The sequence below is a fragment of the Enhydra lutris genome, unplaced genomic scaffold, assembly GCF_002288905.1.
Source record: "Enhydra lutris kenyoni isolate GAN:26980312 unplaced genomic scaffold, ASM228890v2 scaffoldscaffold35, whole genome shotgun sequence".
In the NCBI taxonomy this organism is placed as follows: domain Eukaryota; kingdom Metazoa; phylum Chordata; class Mammalia; order Carnivora; family Mustelidae; genus Enhydra; species Enhydra lutris.
Window position 1 is genome coordinate 3,139,045 of NW_019154119.1, and position 22,288 is coordinate 3,161,332.

Below are 22,288 nucleotides of genomic sequence, written 5' to 3' on the forward strand. Positions count from 1 at the left end.
TTTCCTTGGTTTGGAGAGGTGACCAAAAAAAAAAAAAAAAAGAGCCTTAGAAGAAAAAGTACTTACTGCTAGAATGACCAAAAAAAATGAGACTTTGAACAAAGTTCCATGCAGCAAGAGTTAAATCCAACGATTTTTGGGTTTCTTTTTGAAATGGTCTTTTCCCATATGGTTTGTTTTACTATGTATGTACTTTTTTAATGCAGAGTAACCCTCACACCCTCCAACGGAGAGAGAACAGTGTCAGTGGGAGGTGGAAATTGCGCTGTTGGTTCACAGGCAGTTTCCTAGCGTTTTGATGTTCTGGGCTTAGCAAAGAAGTGATCGCAATTAAAGAGAATGTAGGACTCTTTTAAGAAAAAAGTGGAACTCTTGCAGGTGTACCTTTCTTTAGTGAAAAAAGTGGCTGGTGTGGAGGGTTCATGAGCTGCTTCCTTTTCTGCAGTGTTATGGGGTGAAACTGTGGTTTCAGAGCTAGAGAGGTGAAGACATCGTCTCCTGTCTCACACATCTGTGCTGCAAAAATTGACTGACAGAGTGAGCTATCCCCTAGATCCAGTATTTAGTTTAGTTTTTTTTTTTTTTTAAGATTTTATTTATTTGACACAGAGAGAGGAAGCCCAAGCAGGGGGAGCAGCAGGGAGGTGGAGAAGCAGGCTCCCTGCTGAGCAAGGAGCCCCATGTGGGGCTTAATGTGGGTCTTGTGATAAAACTAATCTGTCTTGAAAGTTGTATGCCCTTATCATGAGGAAGGAAAAACATATTTCAGGATTTAAGACTGATTTAAGATTTAAGGTATCATCTGATAGTGACTTTTGTTAATGCCTGTGAAGATTTAATGGTGCTGGTAGTAGTGTTGCTGCTGTTTTGTTAGTCCTCTGTTCACAAGGGTGCCTGTGTTCTTAGGTTTGTGCCAACCCTGTTTTTCTCATGTACCTTATTATTTTTAAATCCGCAGTTTTGCAGTATGTGCAATTTTCCATTAGTGTGTGCATTGTATTACAGGAGAAATACTCGAATTTTTTTTAATGACATGAAGAAAATTACTTATTTGTTTATTTTAATATGGCCTTAATTCTCCTTTAGAAAACAGTTTTGCAAACTAACCTAAAATAAAAACACAACAAAGTTAAAAGCACTTATAAGTTAATTCAGCAGAACACATCAACTAGAACTCTCATTCAAACCACTTTAGAAGAGGCTCTGGTGTTGGTTTCCTACAGACCTCAACAGATACCTACCCATGATCTGGCAATTCTACTCTTAAGTTTTTCCCACATGAAAAACAAAACAAAACAAAACTTATGTGACAAAAAGATTTACAAGGATGCTTTTATCAGCCTCACAAGCATCTGAGGTGTCCATAATAAACCACTGGAGTAAAGTTAATTCAAAATATGTTCAGGGGCGCCTGGGTGGCTTAGTCGTTAGGCATCTGCCTTCGGCTCAGTTCATAATCCCAGGGTCCTGGGATCGAACCCTGCATCAGGGTTCCTGCTCGGCAGGGAGCCTGCTTCTCTCCCTCCCACTCCCCCTGCTTGTGTTCTCTCTCTCACTGTGTCTCTCTCCCTGTCGAATAATTAAATAAAATGTTAAAAAAGAAAAAAATAATATGTCTGGAATTTGCTTCAAATTAATCCAGACTGAAGGAAAGGTGAAAGTATAAATCAAAATTAGTCATAAGGGGTACCTGGGTGGCTCAGTGGGTTAAGTGTCTGCCTTTGGCTCAGGTCATGATCCCAGGATCCTGGGATCAAGTCTCACATCAGGCTTCTTGCTTAGTGGGGAGCTGCTTCCCTTTCCCTCTGCCTGCCACTCCCTCTTATTCTCTTTGACAAATGAATAAAATCTTAAAAAAAATAGTCATATGTTGAGAATTGTTGGAAGCTGGGTGACAAGCATATTATACTATTCTCTACTTTAGTAAATTTAAAAGATTTAATAGAAAAATTAATTCTAGTTGTAAATTTGTGATCATGATTATTGTCTGAGTAAAGCACAGTATTAACATAGCACATCAAGTCTAATATTTTGGTGGGTAGACCAAATATATTGATTCTTCAGTGGTTATTTATTTATTGTTAAAGATTTTATTTATTTATTTGAGAGAGACAGAGAGCTCGTGAGGTTGGGGGAGAATCAGTGGGGGGAGGGAGAGGGAGAGAATCTCAAGCAGACTCTGCTGTGGGAGTGGGGCCTGATGGAGGGCTTGATCCCATGACCCTGAGATCATGACATGACCTGAAACTGAGTCGGATGCCTAACAGACTGAGCCACTCAGGGGCTCTTGATTCTTCCGTGGTTATAAACTAAAACTGACTTTAGAGACTTAAAGTTATTAAAAACAAGCAGCAAATAGCAATATTTAAAATTTCTCCCCAGTTTTTCTAAACTTCAGAGTTTAGGGATAAATTTTGTTTCTCCTTAAAAAGATGATTGCTATAAAAAAAAAAAAGATTGCTATTTGTTGTATTATGTATTTTTTAGGTTTGTATTGACTTTAGTTTGAAGTGTTCAGTCTGTCCTGAGAGGATTTTATTTATTTTTAAATTGTTTTTTAAATGTGTGATTTTTTTAAAAGGTGGGTTGGGGGGGTGCCTGGGTGGCTCAGTGGGTTAAAGCCTCTGCCTTCAGCTCGGGTCATGATCTCAGGGTCCTGGGATCGAGCCCTGCATTGGGCTCTCTGCTCTGCAGGGAGCCTGCTTCCTCCCCTCTCTCTCTCTGCCTGCCTCTATGCCTACTTGTGATCTCTCTCTCTCTCTCTCTGTCAAATAAATAAAATCTTAAAAAAAAAAAAAAGAGGTGGGTTGGGGCAGAGGGAGAGGGAGAGAGAGATCTTAAGCAAGCTCCATGCCCAGCATGGAACCCATCACAGGGCTTGATCTCACTGACCCTGAGATCGTGACCTGAGTAAAAATCAAGAGTCAGAGGCTTAACTGACTGAGCCACCCAGGCGCCCCTCACCGTGTGGAGGATTTTATTTTATTATTTTATTTATTATTTTTAAAAAGATTTTATTTATTTGACAGATTACAAGTAGGCAGAGAGGCAGGCAGAGAGAGAGGGGGAAGCAGGCTCCCTGCTGAGCAGAGAGCCTGATGCGGGTCTCCATCCCAGGACCCTGAGATCATGACCTGAGCCGAGGGCAGAGGCTCAACCCACTGAGCCATCCAGGTGCCTCCCTGCAGAGGATTTTAAATTTGATGTCTGTCTTTATGGAAGACTGAATAAGTACAGTAGGGGAAAGAGGGAGTTGATGAAGTAGAGACAGTTTTTTACTCAGTGTTGCAGGGCTCTCCTTGATTCAGAGGGAGGTAGGAAAGTGTAGTGATGAGATTACATTCTTGCCGGAGGATTTTTCAGAATAGCAACAGTATTTCTCATGCCTGGAGTTGTCTTCTGACTCTACTTTGAGTAGCATATCGTCTTCCGCTATATGCCAAAATGACTTTTCTTCCCGCTCTATCTTTGAAGTGAGACACATTCTGGATGTTCTGACCTTGTTTTCCTGGACATTGAATAGTTTAGGAAGAATTGCCCGACACATGTATATGTGTATTGCATAGGAATTCTAATTAGGCAGGTTTTACTGTCTCCATCAGCAGGCCCTCATTACCATGATGATCTAGTTGGGTTATTACCACGTTGCACTGATTTGAAGACCTTCTTTCACACCTTACCATCCCTGATATGGAGATACTTCATGTGGCCAAGGGGATCTTACAGTTGCAGTTGACCGGCAGTGGTTATGATGGTCTTTTCTTGCACGTGTGTGAACTTGGTCAGAGCTGTCCTTGTCACTTCAGCTGAATTATGCACACGTTCGGTACCACATGTGTTGTCATTTCAAATGATATTGGTTCACACTGACATGCCAATGACCCTTGACCTCTCTCTTCAACAGAAGCCCTCGTATTTCATATCCCAGCTAAAATAGCCCTTCTTTTTTGATGCTCTGAATCTTTCAGTGTAGGATTAATTGTTCCTCTTCTGCATTCCCATGGCATGTCATATCTAGCTCACTTATGCCCTGAGGCAATGCTCCTTGATCTTCAGCTTTACATCCCTGTGACTAACAATGTCTGGAAAATGATTAATGCTTACTAGAAATTTGTTGGTTTAAATGATTTAAATTAAATATTGGCATGAGAAAGTGTCTTTGGCTTGAATTCTAATTCAAAGCTTAAACCTCCTGAATGTATCTGCAACCTTGTTGTTTTCATTGACATTTTTATTCCATGATTTTCTCAAATGAAACAGTCTTTGCAATGAGGAAAATCGAGTATTTCAGGAGTTCTGGAGTTTCCCCCATCTTTTAGCTATATTATATAAAAATATTTCTAATAAATAATAGGATAGCAACATTATATTGTTGTGTCACTACAGAGTACTTTAATTTTCAAAGTAAATTTGTGATATGGACAAATTCTGTGTCTAATAGTAATCAAAAGGTTGACCCATAGCACTGGTCCCATAACCAGTTAATGTGTGTTTGCCCTGGTTGGACGGGATATTTATTTATTTATTATTTATTTATTTATTTATTTGAGAGAGAGAGAGAGAGAGAGAGAGAGAGAGAGACAGTGAAAGAGAGCATTAGAGAGGAGAAGCAGACTCCCTGTGGAGCTGGGAGCCCGATGCGGGACTTGATCCTGGTACTCCAGGATCATGACCTAAGCTGAAGGCAGTTGTTCAACCAAACTGAGCCACCCAGGCGCCCCGGGACAGGATATTTCTAACTCTGCACAGAAGTTTGTATAAAAACGTTTTTAATCGGGAAGATTTAAAAAATGTTTTCAAGTTTATTAGCTATTTGTCATACATAGTTTAATTGATTATCAAGTAAGTTAAGGCAATGGGTAATACTTACCTGTCATCCATAGGAAATGAGAGTTTTTTTTTTTTTAAGATTTTATTTATTTATTTGACACAGAGAGAGAGATCACAAGTCAGCAGAGAGGCAGGCAGAGAGAGGGGGAAGCAGGCTCCCCACTGAGCAGAGTCCGATCCTAGGACCTTGGACCCTGAGATCATGACCTGAGCCACCCAGGCACCCTGAAATGAGAGGTTTTAATGGAAATAACGAGTTTGGAAATTGCACCTACCATGATCCAATGCTAAAACTAATTGTTTTCTCATGTTATTTTAGTGATACTGGATTTCTCGTTTTTTTTTTTTTTTTTTTTAGATTTTATTCATTTATTTGTCAGAGAGAGAGGGAGAGAGAGCGAGCACAGGCAGACAGAATGGCAGGCAGAGGCAGAGGGAGAAGCAGGCTCCCTGCCGAGCAAGGAGCCCGATGTGGGACTCGATCCCAGGATGCTGGGATCATGACCTGAGCCGAAGGCAGCTACTTAACCAACTGAGCCACCCAGGCGTCCCTGGATTTCTCATTTTTAAGAGATGGTCCCTGTCTCCCTTTAAAACAGGGAAAATGGGGCGCCTGGGTGGCTCAGTGGGTTAAGCCGCTGCCTTCAGCTCGGGTCGTGATCTCAGGGTCCTGGGATCGAGTCCCGCATCGGGCTCTCTGCTCGGCAGGGAACCTGCTTCCCTTCCTCTCTCTCTGCCTACCTCTCTGCCTACTTGTGATCTCTGTCTGTCAAATAAATAAATAAAATCTTTAAAAAAAAAAAAAAACAGGGAAAATGTAGTCATGGGTGGAGGGAGGGAGGTGAGAATAGCTCCGGGTAGGTAGTAAGTGTCAGTATTGAGGCTTAGAATAACAAAGGGCGGGAGGTAGGTGACAAAAAGAAATGCTTACTTCCAAGAGAAGAGATGAGTACACATAAGGATAAAAACAGCCTCAGTGTTTTATAGAGGAAGGCAGAGATAAATCACAGTGTGTCTGCCCAGTGGACCAGGCTGCTGTTAAAATGATTAGAAATGAAGACCTTTGTAGCAAAACAATATTTAATAAAAAGTTAAGTGAAAAAAACATTATATATTTTTGCCTGCCTTATGTACGTAATTACATAGAAGCATATATACATTTGGAGAGAAATATAGCAAGATGAGAATTGTGGGAATGTGCATTTTTTTGCAATTTTATTACAAATATTGTGCTGCAAAAATAAGGAGAAATGCAAAGAATGTGTTCAACTCAAGAAAAAAAAACAAAATGAAACAAGAAAGGAGGGAAAGAGAGCCAACCTTTCTTCCGTGCAGTTATTTACCAAGTCATGGAATTTTTGAGCTGGGAATTCTATCTCAGCTATTTTCAAACTTTTTAGTCTCAGAGCCTCTTTACAATAAAAATTATTGAGGACCCTAGAGAGCTTTTGCTTATGTGGGTTATACCTATTGGTATTTCCATACAAGAAATTAAATTTGAGAAATTAAAGATATGTATTGTCATTTAAAAATAATGATAGGGGACGCCTGGGTGGCTCTGTTGGTTGAGCCGCGCTGCCTTCAGCTCAGGTCACGATCCCAGGGTCCTGGGATCGAGTCCCGCATCAGGCTCCTTGCTCAGTGGGGAGCCTGCTTCTCTCTCTGCCTCTGCCTCTGCCTGCTTGTGTTCTCCCATGCGTGCTCTCTCTCTCTCTCTCTCTCTCTCTCTCACAAATAAATAAATAAATAAAATCTTAAAAAAAATAAAATAAAAAATTTAAAAAAAATAATGATAGGAGGGGCGCCTGGGTGCCTCAGTGGATTGGGCCGCTGCCTTCGGCTCGGGTCATGATCTTGGTGTCCTGGGATCGAGCCCCGCATCGGGCTCTCTGCTCAGCAGGGAGCCTGCTTCCCCCTCTCTCTCTGCCTGACTCTCTGCCTACTTGTGATCTCTCTCTCTCTGTCAAATAAATAAATAAAATCTTTAAAAAAAAATAATGATAGGATGCTTGGGGGCTCAGTTGGTTGGGCATCCAACTCTTGATCTCAGCTCAGGTCTCGATCTCATGGTCGTGAGTTTAAGCCCTGTGTTGGACTCCACGCTGTGTGGAGCCTACGTGAAAAAAAAAAAACAATGATAAACTCATTACATCTTAAATAATATATTTTTATGAAAAGTCACTATATATTCCAAAACAAAAATATTTAGCAAGTATGCCATGGTTTTACATTTTTGCAAATTGCTTTAATGTTTGGCTCCATTGAAGACAGCTGGGTTCTCCTATCTGCCTCTCCATTGATTCCATTGTGATATGTTGTTTTGGTTAAAATATAGAAAGAAATCTGGCCTCACAAAGGGAGGAATGCTTTAGTAGTTTTTTCGGATGATTGTGGAAATGCCACCTTGCTTCTGACACACCCCACCGTATGAGAGATTAAGACTGAAAAGGACAAATAATGTCTGAGAATTTTTATGAAAACAGTTCTCGCCTCATGGACTCCTTGAAAATGTTTTAGGGACCCACAGGGCAGCTTTTGACCACACTTTGAGAACCACTGCTCTACCCTTCCAGAGGTAAGAAAACTGAAACCAGAATGTCAAATGATTTCCCCCAAATTACATGGTTTATGGAAGACGGAGTTCTGGGACACAGTTTTTCTGGTTTCATTCCTCATGCTTTTGGAGGACTTCAAATTACAAAATGACCTTAGGACAACTTCTGTAAACTGACCCTGAGTGTTTTTATCAAGGGCTTCTGACATATCAGATGTAATTGTTCCTTTTCATCTTGAAGATTAAAAAAGAAAGTATGATTTAGGCGAATCAAAGCTTTTTAAGAAGAAAAGTTGCATGAGGATTGCAGGTAGACTTGTAGAAATGCAATTTTTAATATTAGATAAAAAATATATGGAAATATTAATTTAAACATACATTTAGTTTTGGTTACTACCTCTTGCGAGCTGAAAGACTTCGTAGCATCTTCTTTCTCCGTAATTCTATGTAGACACTTTTTATTTGTTTTGCTTTGTTGCAGTTGTCTGCATCGCCATAATTAGAGGCATTTTCCATATCTGTCCCTCCGTTTAAATGTTCGGTGACTTCTGGTTTTATTTTAAATGTTGTCCATTTGTTCCTCTGAAGTTCCACTGAGGTCTCAGAAACGTCAGTGACTTGGATGCCGGAGATGGAAAATACTTCGGAAAACTTTATTTAGCCTTCTCGAGTAGGTATTTTTCAAACCTCACTGCCAGAGCACAGCTTTCTGTCAAGGGCCTTCGGATGGTAACTTCCTACTGTTATCACCCTCAGTCAGCCCTCGTGCTTGCCCCTTCCCTCCCCCTGTTCAGTGTTGGGCTCCAATCTCTGTCCTCGATCGGAGGCTTTCCTTCGTATTTCTGCATCTTTTTCAAGGTTTTATTGCAAAAGCCTCTTTCTTGCTTTGCTGTCTACTTTATCTTCCCTTTTCTGTTCCCTATTTACCAATTTCTTTTTTTTTTTTTAAAGATTTTCATTAATAAGAATGATCTCCTTACATACAATGGAGTCAAGAGTCACATAGTTGCCAGAAAGATACACAGAAGTCAGTCTGTAGTCTGTATGATGGGAACCATCGTTGGAGAAGTATCATGATGGCAGATGCTGGGGGAAGCCACCTTCCTGACTTATCACCGCAGTGCCTTCCCTCTTTGCTCTGTTCCTGGTGAATAGATTAGTGGTAAAAATCACTTATCTTGTCATATGCCGGCAAAATCTTTTGGTCAGCTCTAACCACTTTTATCTTTTCTCCCTCCCCCATATAAAGTAGTTTAAAGTTTTATGGGGAAGCACCTCATTTTGTATATCCTGTTACCACTTCAAGAAAAGCAGTGGAACTGAGAATACACTTTTTGGGAGAGACTAAGATGAAATTCTGGGTGCCTTTTGGTGTCCACTTGCCCCTAGTCCTCAGTCCCTCCCCCTGCCTTGGAATGGTGGGAACAGGACTTGGAAAAGTCCTACGTACTTATTGGTCCTGTATTTCCTACTCTCCCATGTCTTCCCTTTTGTCTCTGCCCTTCTTTTGGAATGAAGTTTGAAGTGGGGTGGCCGAGGTGGCCGAGGTGGCCAAGTTGCAATGACAGAACTCTCAGATGTAGTTGTAAGGTGCTCCCTTTTCCTCCTTTTTCCTTTCCGTTTGGAGCTGCAAAGGTGTTTTGTGGGTTAGAGGAAATAAAAAGAAAATTCATCAATTTGAAAATTCTTGAGAATCTCTTCTATCTACATCACATGACTATTTTTTCTAGCTGGTATAATGGGGTAGTGATAGACATTGGATGTTCAGACTCTACTTTCATCCTTGTAACTGTCTTTGTGACTGGGTCAAATTACTTCACTACTCTGCACTTTAGTTTTCTTTCTGTAAATGAGAAAGTTGTTAAGTGATGTTTAACAGTGTTTGCTCCCCACGTTAGTATTTATTCAACGATTACTTATCAAGTACCTGTTGTGTGCCTGACACTGTTACGAAATGCTGGAAATACAGTAAACAACAAATGGAGTAGTTCCTGCTCTTGCTGATGTTTTATAATGGGGTGTGGGATGTCTGTCTCCCCATCGGTAATAGAAATAGTAATTTGAAGGACAGCTGAGTTCCAGTCCTTGCTTTGTGTCTGATTTGGGTAGGACCTTCCAGGTTATTTATCCCCCGCTCCAAGATTTATTTATTTACTTGAGAGAGAAAGAGAAACAGATTACAAGCAGGAAAGGGGCAGAGGGAGAGGGGGAGAGAGAATCCCAAGCAGACTCCCCGATGAGTGCGGAGCCCGATGTGAAACTCAATTCCACAACCCTGAGATCTTGACCTGAACTGAAATGAGGAGTCAGACGCTCAACCAACTGAGCCGCTCAGGTGCCCCAGGACCTTCAGAAGTCATTTTAAATGCTCTGTTCCTTTATTTTCTCATCTGTGATGGAGATAGTGATACCTAAACTATTTACCTTAAACAGTTGTTTTAAGACTCAAATTAATGTATGCGGAAGTGCATTTGAATACAATAGTAACGTATAGTGTGTTTCAGTTTTATCATAATGAAAAATATTACTGTATTTTGCTGTAGAATTTCACATGGAATTCATTACAACTTGGTTGAGTGAATTCTAGATTAACTTAATTTTGGAATTCAGAAATACTAGAAGAATATAAGGTATGTTTGTTTTTCTTCTCTTCACAGAAGAAGATAATGCTAAATATGTTTTTAGACACAATGATGGCCGATCCTCCTCCCCAGTGCCTTGTCTGGTTACCTCTCATGCACAGGCTCGCCCATGTTGAGAATGGTAAGCAGAACTTGGATCATTCAGTCTCTTGTGCTACAGGAAATACAGGAACTGATGGTATTTGTAATGTCCTTAGCTATTACCATTGAAAATTAAAATTGATATTTGCTGTCACCGTGTCCTTTGAATTTGTGATTTTTGCTTTTAAAAGAGGGATTTTTGAAAAACTGTATTTATTTATTTGAGATAGCATGAGAGAGAGAGCAAGAGAGCTCAAGCAGTGGGGGAAGGGGAGAGGGTGAGGGAGAAACAGATTCTCCGCTGAGCAGGGAGCCCGATGCGGGACTCAATCCCAGGACCCTGATATCATGACCGGAGCTAAAGGCAGAGGCTTAACCTGCTGATCCACCCAGGCGTCCTTCGAAGGAGGAATATTTATTTCTCAAGGAAAAGTAGGGGAAGGGGGCTTATTACTTAGGATACCAAGAAATAGTAATATCAGGTCATAAAACTTTGTGGTTCAAATTCTGGGTTTTCCCCCACTGACAATCACTTGAACCCATCTGATTTAGACTTGACTTCCTTTTTTACCTTTAATTTATACAGTTATAAAAAAATTAGATGTATGCAGTATCAAGCACTAACAGTATAATGATTTTGGAACAGTTTAAAGGAAAATAGCTGTGATAGAATTTGGTACTTCACACATCTTCACTTTCTGCCTTTACTATTTTATCTTGAATTACTCTTGGTACCTTTTTGAGGAATTTGACTTAAATATTTGTCTTGGTTAGAATTGAAATGGTAGTTTTACCTCCAGTAACTTAATTTTTTCTTCTGTTGTTATCAGTTTATCTCCTTGTTTAGGTTGTATGAGTTTGTTAAAGGAAGGGCTATAGTTTCTTTCCTTTTTTTTCTTTTAAGATTTTATTTATTTATTTGACAGAGATCACAAGTATGGGGGAAAGGCAGGCAGAGATAGAGGAGGAAGTAGGCTCCCTGCTGAGCAGAGAGCCCAATGTGGGCCTCGATCCCAGGACCCTGGGATCATGACCTGAGCCGAAGGCAGAGATTTTAACCCACTGAGCCACCCAGGCACCCCAGGGCTATTGTTTCTTATATAACCTCCCTCCCTCCTCTCAAGGCTCTTGCCTGTTTCTTATTCTGCCAAAGAGAACCAGTAAATCTGAGAAGCATGAAAAGGCAGAGCTCCCTTTTTCCCTTTGTAAGAATGAAATGCACATCCATACTCTGTCTTCTCCCTTCTCATCTGTACCTTTTGTTTTTAAACCTCTCAGCCTTTTGCGCCACTGTGGCTTTAGTTCACGGGAACCTTAGATTCAGGATTACTTTCTTAAAGGTTTAGAATCTCTTGACTAAAACAGCTAAATTTTTTTTTAAAGATTTTATTTATTTATTTGACAGAGAGAGACACAGTGAGAGGAACACAAGCAGGGGGAGTGGGAGAGGGAGAAGCAGGCTTCCCACTGAGCAGGGAGTGTGATGTGGGGCTCGATCCCAGGGCCCTGGGGTTATGACCTGGCTGAAGGGAGACACTTAACAACTAAGCCACCCGGGTGCCCCAAAAAACAGCTAATTTTTTTAACAGGATTTTCAGATAGAGATTTATACTGTTAAATTATTATATTATTGAATATTATTAGTTCTTTTGGAGGCAATACTTTCAAAGCCTGAAGTGTGTCATATTCAGTTTGTTTTCATAAAATCATTTTGCAGTCAAATGCTCTACCACTGAGCTATATCCCCTTCATAAAATCATTTTGTATCTACTATACATCCATATACTATGGATATACTATCCATAAGGAAAGAATCTCATTTGTCCTGATTTTTGTTATCCATATGAACATTTTATTGTGATTTTGTATATAGTGTATTATTTGTTGATTACATTCTTATGAGGTTAGTGATTTTTTTCTTAGGGACAGAGAAATAGTATGATCTCATTGACATATCTTGAAGATAAAACATGTTATTTATCACAATAACATTTATCTATATATCTTAATTTTTATGGTGAGGAAATCATAACATTATGGTATTTCTGTATTTCTATATGGTATTTCTGTTGTTGTAGTTTGGGCCCTTTCTACGAAATTCATCACTTGAATTATATAGAAATTACTATTTATAAGGACAGATATCTATTTACTTACATAAAAGTTATACTTTTTGTATTGTTTTACTAATCCAAGTATATTGTGTGTAAGATTACAACGTGATGTATTCTTCCAAAAAAGAATGCTTTTACCAAAACCTGATCTTTTTTTTTTTTTTTAAAGATTTTATTTATTCATTTATTCGTCAGAGAGAGAGAGAGAGAGAGAGGGAGAACACAAGCAGGCAGAGTGGCAGGCAGAGGCAGAGAGAGAAGCAGGCTCCCCACCGAGCAAGGAGCCCGATGCGGGACTCGATCCCAGAACCCTGGGATCACGACCTGAGCCGAAGGCAGCGGCTTAACCAACTGAGCCACCCAGGCGTCCCCCAAAACCTGATCTTAATGATTGACTCAGTACACTTGTTGATTCTCTCCACATTCTGGTTCTCTAATCTGTGGCTGGTGTAAAAGAGGAGAGAAATACACAGATATTCATGTTCAACCAAGATGATCAGAATATACTTGATAATTTAATACTAATGTACATACCAAAATAATTGTACAGAATTATAAATACCGGTATGCTGTTGTCACCTGTGTTGATGTGACCTCCAGACTGATTTGGGAGTAGTGTTCTTTGGCGGACCTTTACTAGATTATGTAGCTTTATTTATTTTTTTAATTTTTAAATTTTTTAAAAAGATTTTTTTCAGTTGAGAGAGAAAGAGAGCAAGCACAAAAAGGGCGATGGTCTGAGAGAGAAGCAGACTCCCCACTGAGCAGGGAGCCTGATGCGGGATTCAATCCCAGGACCCTGAGATCATGACCTGAACCGAAGGCAGACACTTAACCAACTGAGCCACCCAGGTGGCCCTAGATTGTATAGTTTTAATTTGGAGCACAGATTTCTTTTTAAAGATTTTATTTATTTATTAGAGAGTGAGTGAAAGAGAGAGCCCATGAGCAGGGGCAGAGAGAGAGGGAGAAGCAGGCTCCCTGCTGAGTAGAGACCCCCCCCCAACATGGGGCTTGATCCCAGGGCCCCAAGATCATAGCCTGAGCAGAAGGCAGACGCTTAACTGACTGAGCCACCTAGGCGCCCCTGGAAAATAAAGTTTAGACTTGAGAAGGCTTCTTTTTCTTCTTTCCATATGTATTTATCATCTACGATCTTTATCATACATTTATCATTCTAGTAAACACGAGTTTCATTTTAAAAAAAGAAATTGGTTATTTTCTCAGGTGGATTGGAATGTAACATTCTAACTTGAAAACCTGTTCTCATCTCTTATCTTCCCCTTTTATTCTAGTAAATGGCTGGTTCTTTAACTGGGAGACAATTTAGGAGTTTTCGGTTCTAATATTGTTTTCACCTTTGCTTGTTTCCATGAGGTTTGGTTTTCCCCCATATGGACCTTCTTTCTCCAAATGAAAATGGCTTCTTTCTGTTTCCTGCCCCCCTCTCTGCCTTCCGCAGTCTTCCACCCCGTGGAGTGCTCCTACTGCCGCTGCGAGAGCATGATGGGCTTCCGGTACCGATGCCAGCAGTGCCACAACTACCAGCTCTGCCAGAACTGCTTCTGGCGCGGCCATGCCAGCGGCCCTCACAGCAACCAACACCAGATGAAGGAGCACTCGTCTTGGGTAATTGCTCTGTTTCTGTGTCCTCTGCCCTTACCCTGTCTCTGTGGTGACAGTGCCGGCTGCCTCCTACTGGAGGCCTCACCAGCGAGGCCGCGGGGTAGCCCAGTCTTCGCGCTCACAGTTCTGACCGCAGATACATTGTGCTTCGTCACCTGGCTTTATTTGTTTGTTTGTTTTTACCACTTGATTTTAAAAGGAGAATTTTTAAAGTCCCAAGAGATGGAGATACGATTACAATTTGAAATGGAAAAGTAAGTGAGAAGGGTCTTCTTATTTTAAAGCTGTGCAAGCGGTATCCCCTCAAAGCTTACTCTCTGAACTTTTATTAAGATTTAAAGTTCTTTTTCTCAAGCATATTTCGTACGTGTCTCTAGGTTTTAAATGTTGCAGAGAAAACTGCGTGAACTGAAGGAGTTACATTTTTATCTCTCTGAAGTTGGGGAAATATTGTATCTTACAGGACGGACATTGGTGACCGTCCTTCCTTCCTTCCTAGATTTTATTTATTTGATGGAGAGAGCCCCAGGGAGAGAGAGAACACAAGCAGGGGAGTGGGAGAGGGAGAAGCAGGCTTCCAGTCGAGCAGGGAGACCGACGCAGGGCTCAGTCCCAGGACCCTGGGATCATGATCTGAACCGAAGGCAGGTGCTTAACCCACTGAGCAGCCAGGCGCCCTGGTGTCCTTACTTTCAAAAGCAGTCCTGTAAATAACAATATTTGGGTGGAGGATGTGTGATTTTCCTCTGGTGTTTATAAATCACCTAACAAGCTGAGCATCAATCATTTTTCTTCCCTTTTCTCAATTTATTTTCAGAATTTTTAAAATGTCATCCATTTATTTCCAAAAACTCATTTAAAAACTTTTCCCTCTAGTTTTTGTTGGTTGGTTGGTTTGTTGGTTGGTTTGCTAAAGGATAGAACAATATATAGTGTCACAGGTATAATTTAGGATTTAGGTTCTTACCCTGGGTCATCCTACTGGACTTTAAGTGTTAGCTTCAGTTATCAGGGGGTTTTTTTCTTTCTTTTTTCTTCTAGTTAGCCTTCTTAAAACTTAATCAAGAAAAAAGCCAAGTAAGCTCATATTAAGGATTGGTTTTAAAAAAAAAACACACACACACACAACAAATTTCAACCCATGTGTATGCTTTACTTCTTACATCTCTGACACGTTAGAGAAATTTTTTTTTTAATCAGTTAGGTTTTCAGTTACACTTAACCATAAAATTTCGTTAAACTTGAACATCCTCTCCTGGGTTTTGTTGTGTTGGAAATTCCAGTATTTTTTTGGTTGAGGAGTGATTATTTAAAATTTTTAAACAAGCAATGGAAAAAAATTACAATGTAGTAGGTTCTTCTTTCACTGAATAAAGATAATCTCTAACAGAGATTTCACTGAGTAGAAATAATTCAAGTTGTTATTTTTCCCTTTCTTAAAGTACGGGTGTCCCACTTAATTGATTTATTAATGTTTTTCTCACTGTTTTTTGTTTAGAGTCTAATTCTCAACACTGAGATAGCTCTTTGCTCTGTTACCATTATAATGATTGGATTCATTGGCATGTTTCTTCTGACAGTTCTCATGCTAGATGTTAAGGGAATAGAGTGAAGAACTTCTTTTTCATCATAGATAAAACTTGCTCATTTAGTTAATTTGTAGCCTTTTTAGAAAAGGGGATTTTACTTTTTTTTAAAAAGATAAGTGGCTGAATATTGCTTTATGATTTAAAAACCAGCATTTCGGGACGCCTGGGTGGCTCAGTTGGTTAAGCAGCTGCCTTCGGCTCAGGTCATGATCCCAGCGTCCTGGGATCGAGTCCCACATCGGGCTCCTTGCTCAGCGGGAGCCTGCTTCTCCCTCTGCCTCTGCCTGCCATTCTGTCTGCCTGTGCTTGCTCTCTCTCCCTCTCTCTCTGACAAATTAAAAAAAAAAAAAATCTTAAAAACCAACATTTCATATGCTCTTGAATTTTGGCATTGAGTTAAAAAAACATACATCAATGAAAGTACAGAAATCACAAGTGAATTCTTCTACTTCTGCTTGATCCTCACAACACTCTTGTAAAGTAAGCCATGTCTCCATTTGTTGTTATTTTTATTTCAACTTTGTTGTTGTTTTTAAAATTTCATTGATTTTTGTTATAGTGACTGAAGATTTCAAGAAAAATCAAGTACTATAGGCATGAAGCTGGTATCAGTTCTGAATTTTAAAGAGTATATGCATTACGTATGACCGATGCATACTGGTGAGGTTTTTTTTTAGCAGTGTGTGTGTGTGTTTGTGTGTAACTTGTTTCCAAGGTTAGAACTATATGTGTAGTGCCCTTGTTCTTTGAGGAAGATGTGAGTGAATTTTGGGACTGATGTGGGTAAAGAAGTTTCCACTAACAAAGTAGGTGTAATCACTTTAATAGTAATTTCCTTGAAGATTGTCCATTGTGTTTATAATTTATATATATACATATATAAAATTTATAATTTATCTCATAAGAGATAAATTTAGTGTGCATTTAACAAGTTTGTATATGAATTTGTATCGTAGATTTGATAGGTGTTCTATTGGTGCTTGGGATTTTACTTTAATTTTTTCCAAAAGTTTCTGTTTAATGTTTTACCTAAGTAACTATGCAGTGCAATTCATTTATCCTTTTAGTCATCAATCCATTCATTTGACTTTATCTTAGAAAAAAAAATGCTATATAGTATCATATGTGATTCATTCTGTGCATTCATTATTCATTCAAAAGATATTGAGCTTCTACTGTGTGTGCCAGGTGCCGTTACAGGCATTTAGGATACATCTATGAGCAAACCAGACGGATTCCTGCCCTTGTGGGACTTAAATTTTAAGGGATATAAAAGGCCATTACGGCTCACTGGCATTGCTGTTTTCCTGTTTTTGCTGGGCATACATCTAGACCACATTTCTCAGCCTCCCTGTATGTGCGAAGGACCATATAAATAGCACTTTTTAGTGGAATGTGATCAGAGTGATATGCGTCTTCCCAGAATAAGACTGTTGATAGCTGAGTGCCTCTTCTGTTCTCTCTGCCAGCTTAGTGGAGAGAATTTCATTAGGACCCAGAGGAGGGTAAAACCACAAATGAAAAGAAATCAGGTCCTTGAATGATGGGTGGAGAGGAGTGTGCTGCCACCGTACTTGACTGGTGGAAGCAAGAGAGAAACTTTGTGTTAAGCTACTGAGGGTTTAGTTTTTGCTATAGTAGTTGGTACTGGAAGTAGAGTTCTGTTAAAGCAAAACCTTGAAATCTGTGTCATTGGCTTAGCAGCCAAATAGCCCTGATGAGGACACTGATATTAGAGTTGGGAAGGACAGAAACCCATGCAATGGTGACCAAATGGGTACATTTGTCATTATCCATGGTAACTTAGAAGGCACACTTCATGCCACTTGAGCTCCAGGTCAAAGGTTGGAAAGGATTGGAGTGTGTGTGTGTTGACTGTTTTTGGTTAAATATGACAAGGAAGAGATGAGCTTAGGAAAGAATTAGCAAGTTTTCAAGCAAAAAATGGAAGGGACTAGAGAAAGTTCTGACAGTTGGAGCAGTGACAGGAAAAACAGATTGCTTATAGACCCCGGAGAGAGCAGTAGGTAAGAGTGAGAAAGGCTTTGGGCAATAAAGGCATAGAGAACTTTCTCAGTCAAAGAAAGGTGACTTAGTCCTAGAGCGAAGATCAGATTAGGGCACGAGTTCTTGTTCTTGGCTGTTCATCAGAATCCCCTTGCTCTCACCTACATAGCTTCCGATTTAATGGGTCAAAGGTACATGAAACCTAGATAAGGCAGTTTTTAAAAGTTCCCCCAAGTGATTCTTTTATGCAGCCAAAGTTGGGAACTGCTGACCTCTTATTTCATATGGCCTCCAGGTGGCCTCTGTTAGTTCAAAGCAAGAGGAATGGAGGCAAAGACATAAATCAGGATTGAGAATTAGGTCTAGGAAAGGACTTCGTGTGTGGTTACTGGCACATGGAACTGACTGCAAACAAATAGATCAAAGGCCTACTAAGTTTTTGAGGGAATTGTATGTTGGCAAAGGAACCATGAGCCTGAACTTAACAAGCCCTTGACTATTGGAGCTGTTAAACAACTTTTTAAGGACCCAGAGCTTGCTCTGGGAAGAGGTGGGGTTGTGAAGGTGATACAGCCCCGCCGAAGGCATGCCAGAGCCCACTTTGCCGAGGAGTACATTGGATAAGGAAGAACCTCCTGCTCATGTTCCTTTATCGTGTAGTGGAATGGGGATGCTGGGTGCAGATAATCTGTTCCTGGTTAACATCGTAAGGAGCTACACATGATCTTGTTAAAGAAGACTGTGATGTACCTAGAGGCCCTGGACTTGTCTTTAGATGCACTGACTGAACGGGACCTCAGGTTTTCTCTTGGGAGAGGCCTGAGTGTGTTTTATGTGTAGGAAGAGGGAGGAAAAATGTATTTTGTGATTAGAATTACCTACCAATACCCATGTGTTCCTTCTCTTCCTAGACCTGCACGTAGGTGATACAGCCCATCCTCCTTGTCCCCAGATGGAGCCCTATGACTAGGTCTCACCAAATACAGAACCGTATTTGCAAGTGACCTGTGTTACTTCTTGGTCAAGGCTGTTTTAAGCAGGTGTGTCCTCTCATCCTCTCTTTACCCTTCTTACTCCCAGTAGACACTGGTCACATGGAAGGATCTCCAAAGAAACTGGTAGAGGCAGAAGTCCTTAGATGAAAGGGGGCTGGTAGATGGATCAGAGCTCCTCGGCCGATTTACACTGGACTCACATGAGCAAGAAATCAGAAAGCAGAATCCAGAGTATGGGGTCATGGGGTCATGGAGGTTGTATTGAGAAAGTGAGATTTAAGCAGTGTTTTCAGTGTCTGCTAGCAGACATCTGGGGAGGAGGAGGCATTTTCAGCATGAGGCCTGAGAACAGGAGTGTGCTTCTGAGTTCAGGGAACAGCAAAGAAGCCTGTGTGCCCAGAGTGGAGTGAACAGAAGGAGGACTGCTGGAGAGGAAGTCAGATTGCTCCGAAGGGCCATGCTGGCCGTTGTAAGGATGTTGGCCTTTATTCTAGTGAAATGAGGAGTCTTCATTGGGTCTTGAAGAAGAGATGGTATGGCTTGATTTATCTTTTGAAATGGTGGGTCTGGATAACATGTAAAGAGTAAAGTGGGAGGAAAAGATGGAAGCAGAGACACCATTTCAGGAGAGATGATTGCAGTAATCAAAACCAGATGCGGTAGCTGGTGGCAGTTGAGATGGTGACAAGGGTGGAGCAAGGATGTCCCTTGCCAGTCAGCCTGATGGGTTGGATGTGGCTTGTAAGAGGACAGGAGCTAAGATTCTGTCCTAAACAACTAGAAGGATGGAATGGTCATCAGCTGAGGAGAGGCAGCTGTGGGTAGAGCACGTGTCGATGTGAGGACACAGAGTTCGCTTTGGACATTCAGTTCAGAATTTAAGGTGCTTACTGGATATCCTTATGGAGATGTTGAACAGGCTGCGGCACGTGAGCCGACATCAAGAAGGAAGTCTGAGCGAGAAATGTCATCTTGAGGGTCCTTGGCAAGTGGTTGCTATTTAAAGCCATGAGACTGGAAAATCCCACCCGGTGAGTAGAGATGGAGGAGAGAAGAAAGAGAAGAGGAATGAGGACTGACATCCGGCAGCAGCGTTAAGAGATCTGGGAGAAGAGGAGGGACCTGCAAGCAGCAACAGAGGAGAAGAGCCTCTCCTGGAGTGCATGGAGAGTGTTTCCAGGAGGAGGGAGTGGCCATCTGTGCCCAGGGCTGTGTCAGTCCCGTGAGAAGACTCAGCAGTGGCCCCTCACCTAACTGTGTGGGGTTGTCCTACAAGAGTGGTGGGGACAAAACTTGTCCCAAGTGATCTATTTCTAACTCTTTTTCCTAATAGTTGTTCTTAGCGGGATTTTAGGAGACCTGATGGATCCCAGCTTTGCTTTCTCCTACTCATAGTTGCAAGTGCCCAGGAGCTGGGCAGATGGCAGTCTGTTCAAGTAGGTGGTTTTAACTTTGAGGAAGTAATGGATTTGCCAGTGTCCCCTGCATGGAAGACAGCCCAGCCCAAGGCGGGCTTTTCCAGCAGGGAGCAGGACCGGAAGCTCCAGGCTCTGGGGCGCAGAGGGAATGTGTGCTTTCTGCGGTGCTTGCAGACACCAGCAAACAAGGTGGGGAGAGGCTGGGCTGGCCTGTTCATGCCTTCCCTTGGACCAGCCAGCCTGGTCAGAAGAATGAGGGGCAGAGAAGGCCCCGGTGGGATCCTCCAGAGAAGGTCCTCCACATGGAGACAAGGACGTGGGCCATGTAATCAGTACTGATTTGTACATTCTAGTTTGCAAGGGTATATTCCTCATCTTCTCTGGGGTTCCCGGGTTGTATTCCAAGTAACCTTGCCACCAGGAGCCCTGCGGTGTACAGTGGTTCAGTTATTGTTGCTGCAAAATAAGCCTCCTCAAAACTAGTGACAGAAAACAACCATTTTCGTAGGCCCACGGGTTTGGTGTTAGGAGCTTGGACAGGGCAGAGGACTGGGTAGTCCCTGCTCCGTGACTTCCGCGGCCTCTGCCGGGTTTCTGAAATATGAGGTAGGGTGGGTGGCTTGAATGCCTGGAGGCTTCTTCATTCGCGTGTCCGGTGTCTGCCTGGGGATGGCTAGAAGCCTGGGCTCAGCCAGATGGTAGACTGGGCCACCCATGTGGCCTGGGGCCTGAATGTGGCCTGTGTATCCCACAGAGTGGCGGCTGTGTTTTCAGAGAGAGTGTCCCTGGAGGAAGCATCTGGAAAACCATGTTCGGAGAGTGTTAGGGGAAAGCTGCGAGGCCTTTCCTGCCTGAGCTGTGGAAGTCATGCAGTCACGCTCTACCAGACTGTTGGTTACAGCACCGAGGCATTAGGGCCGGTCCAGCTGCGGAAGGGGGAGGTTGCTGGGGGTGGCGGAGGCTGTCACATCCCATCATGAAGGAGCAGGTGTGGTGTGGTGCTGAGTAGGATGGTGCAGTTACGTTTGGGAATAATTCCTGGCATATAGTTAATGCTCAGTGTTTGTTAAAGATTAGATGAATGAAACACCATAGAAATGAGTATATCCAGCCATGTATCCCGTCTGCCACACGGAGGAGAAAGCCTTACGATTTGAACGAGGCTTTCTGCTTAAATGGTTAGTTCACCCAGAGAAACTGTCATGTTTTTCTACTAAGTCATACTTTTTAAAAGAGCATTTTGTTAAAACAAATATGCATAATATTTTTATGGGATTTTTTTCTCATATTTATTCCCATATTCAGATTTGGAGGAAGATTCTTTTAAAGTATTTCAGATATAGTGTTGTTGTTTTTAATCACTGTTAATGATCTGAACCCTGACCTTCATTTTTCTTAGGGCGTACATGCTTTTCCGACTTATTTTATGCATCTTTCCCTTCCTCCTTCCCTCCCTAGCGTCCTCCTCCTCTCTCTTTCTCTCCCTCATATCTGTTTAGTTTAATTTTTTAACTTCCTTTCAATTACTATGAAAAATACACAACCATAAAATTTGCATTTTACCTCTTTTTAGGTGTCCTGTTCACTGGCATTAAGCACATTCATACTGTTGTGCAGCCGTTGCCACCGTCCACCTGGAACTTTTCCGTTTTCTCAAACAGAAACTCTTCATCCTTTCTGGCTATGTGAGGAGGGCTAGAAAGAAGCCATTCCCTGCCTGCCCCTCTGCCTTACGTTCAGATCTCCGCTTACCCTGGTCTTCACTTTACCAAGAAAAATTTGATCTCCACTTGGCAGGAAAGCTGTGTGTCTGTTTATACAAAATACACTTGTAGCATGGCTGCTATTTATTAGTTGAGTGGCTCCGTAGAGGCAGTTATGTAATATGGAATATATGGAAATTTCACCTTTCTTCCCAGCAGAGGGCAGGCTCCACCTCTAAACAAAGTCACTTGTTCGGAATCTGTAAATGAGGCAGTATTTGGATTTGTTCAGCAATCTCTGTTAATATTATTGCTTCTTTTAAAAAATAAATATTAACAGGCAACACACATATGTCCAGTATGCTTGTTTGGGCATTAGTGATATTAAATAATTTACCTTAAGGACTCAGGGCACATTTTGTTGTCATAGACCTGGACCAGTTAAGATTGTTGTTGACCTGTCCTTGTCAGAAGCAGTATTTAATTCTCACGTGACTAGCACACCTCTCCTCACATCTCTAGAATTTTGAGAGACTATGTATTCAATGAGAAATAAGTATGCTTCTTGGCCGTGCTTTGGCCCAGGTCCAGATAGTCATGTCATAATTTAACTACTTTGTATATAGTGTAAAACTAGGCGGGAGGATTTTAAAAATTTTTTAACTTTTAAAATTCAAGTGTAATTAACATACAGCGTTATGTTAGTTTCAGGTGTGTGATAGAGTGATT

The 22,288-nt window shown here is 41.3% G+C and overlaps 1 protein-coding gene across 7 annotated transcripts in view; it reads left to right on the forward strand.

Annotated features, from left to right (window-relative positions):
* Window positions 1-22,288, forward strand: part of LOC111154095 (dystrobrevin beta) — a 243,675-nt gene that overhangs the window by 74,430 nt on the left and 146,957 nt on the right. For all 7 annotated transcript variants that reach the window (XM_022513473.1, XM_022513468.1, XM_022513471.1 and 4 more), the window contains exons 7-8: window positions 10,042-10,147; window positions 13,684-13,850. In XM_022513473.1, coding sequence (XP_022369181.1) covers window positions 10,042-10,147; window positions 13,684-13,850 — 273 coding nt within the window. The remainder of the gene's footprint in view (window positions 1-10,041; window positions 10,148-13,683; window positions 13,851-22,288) is intronic.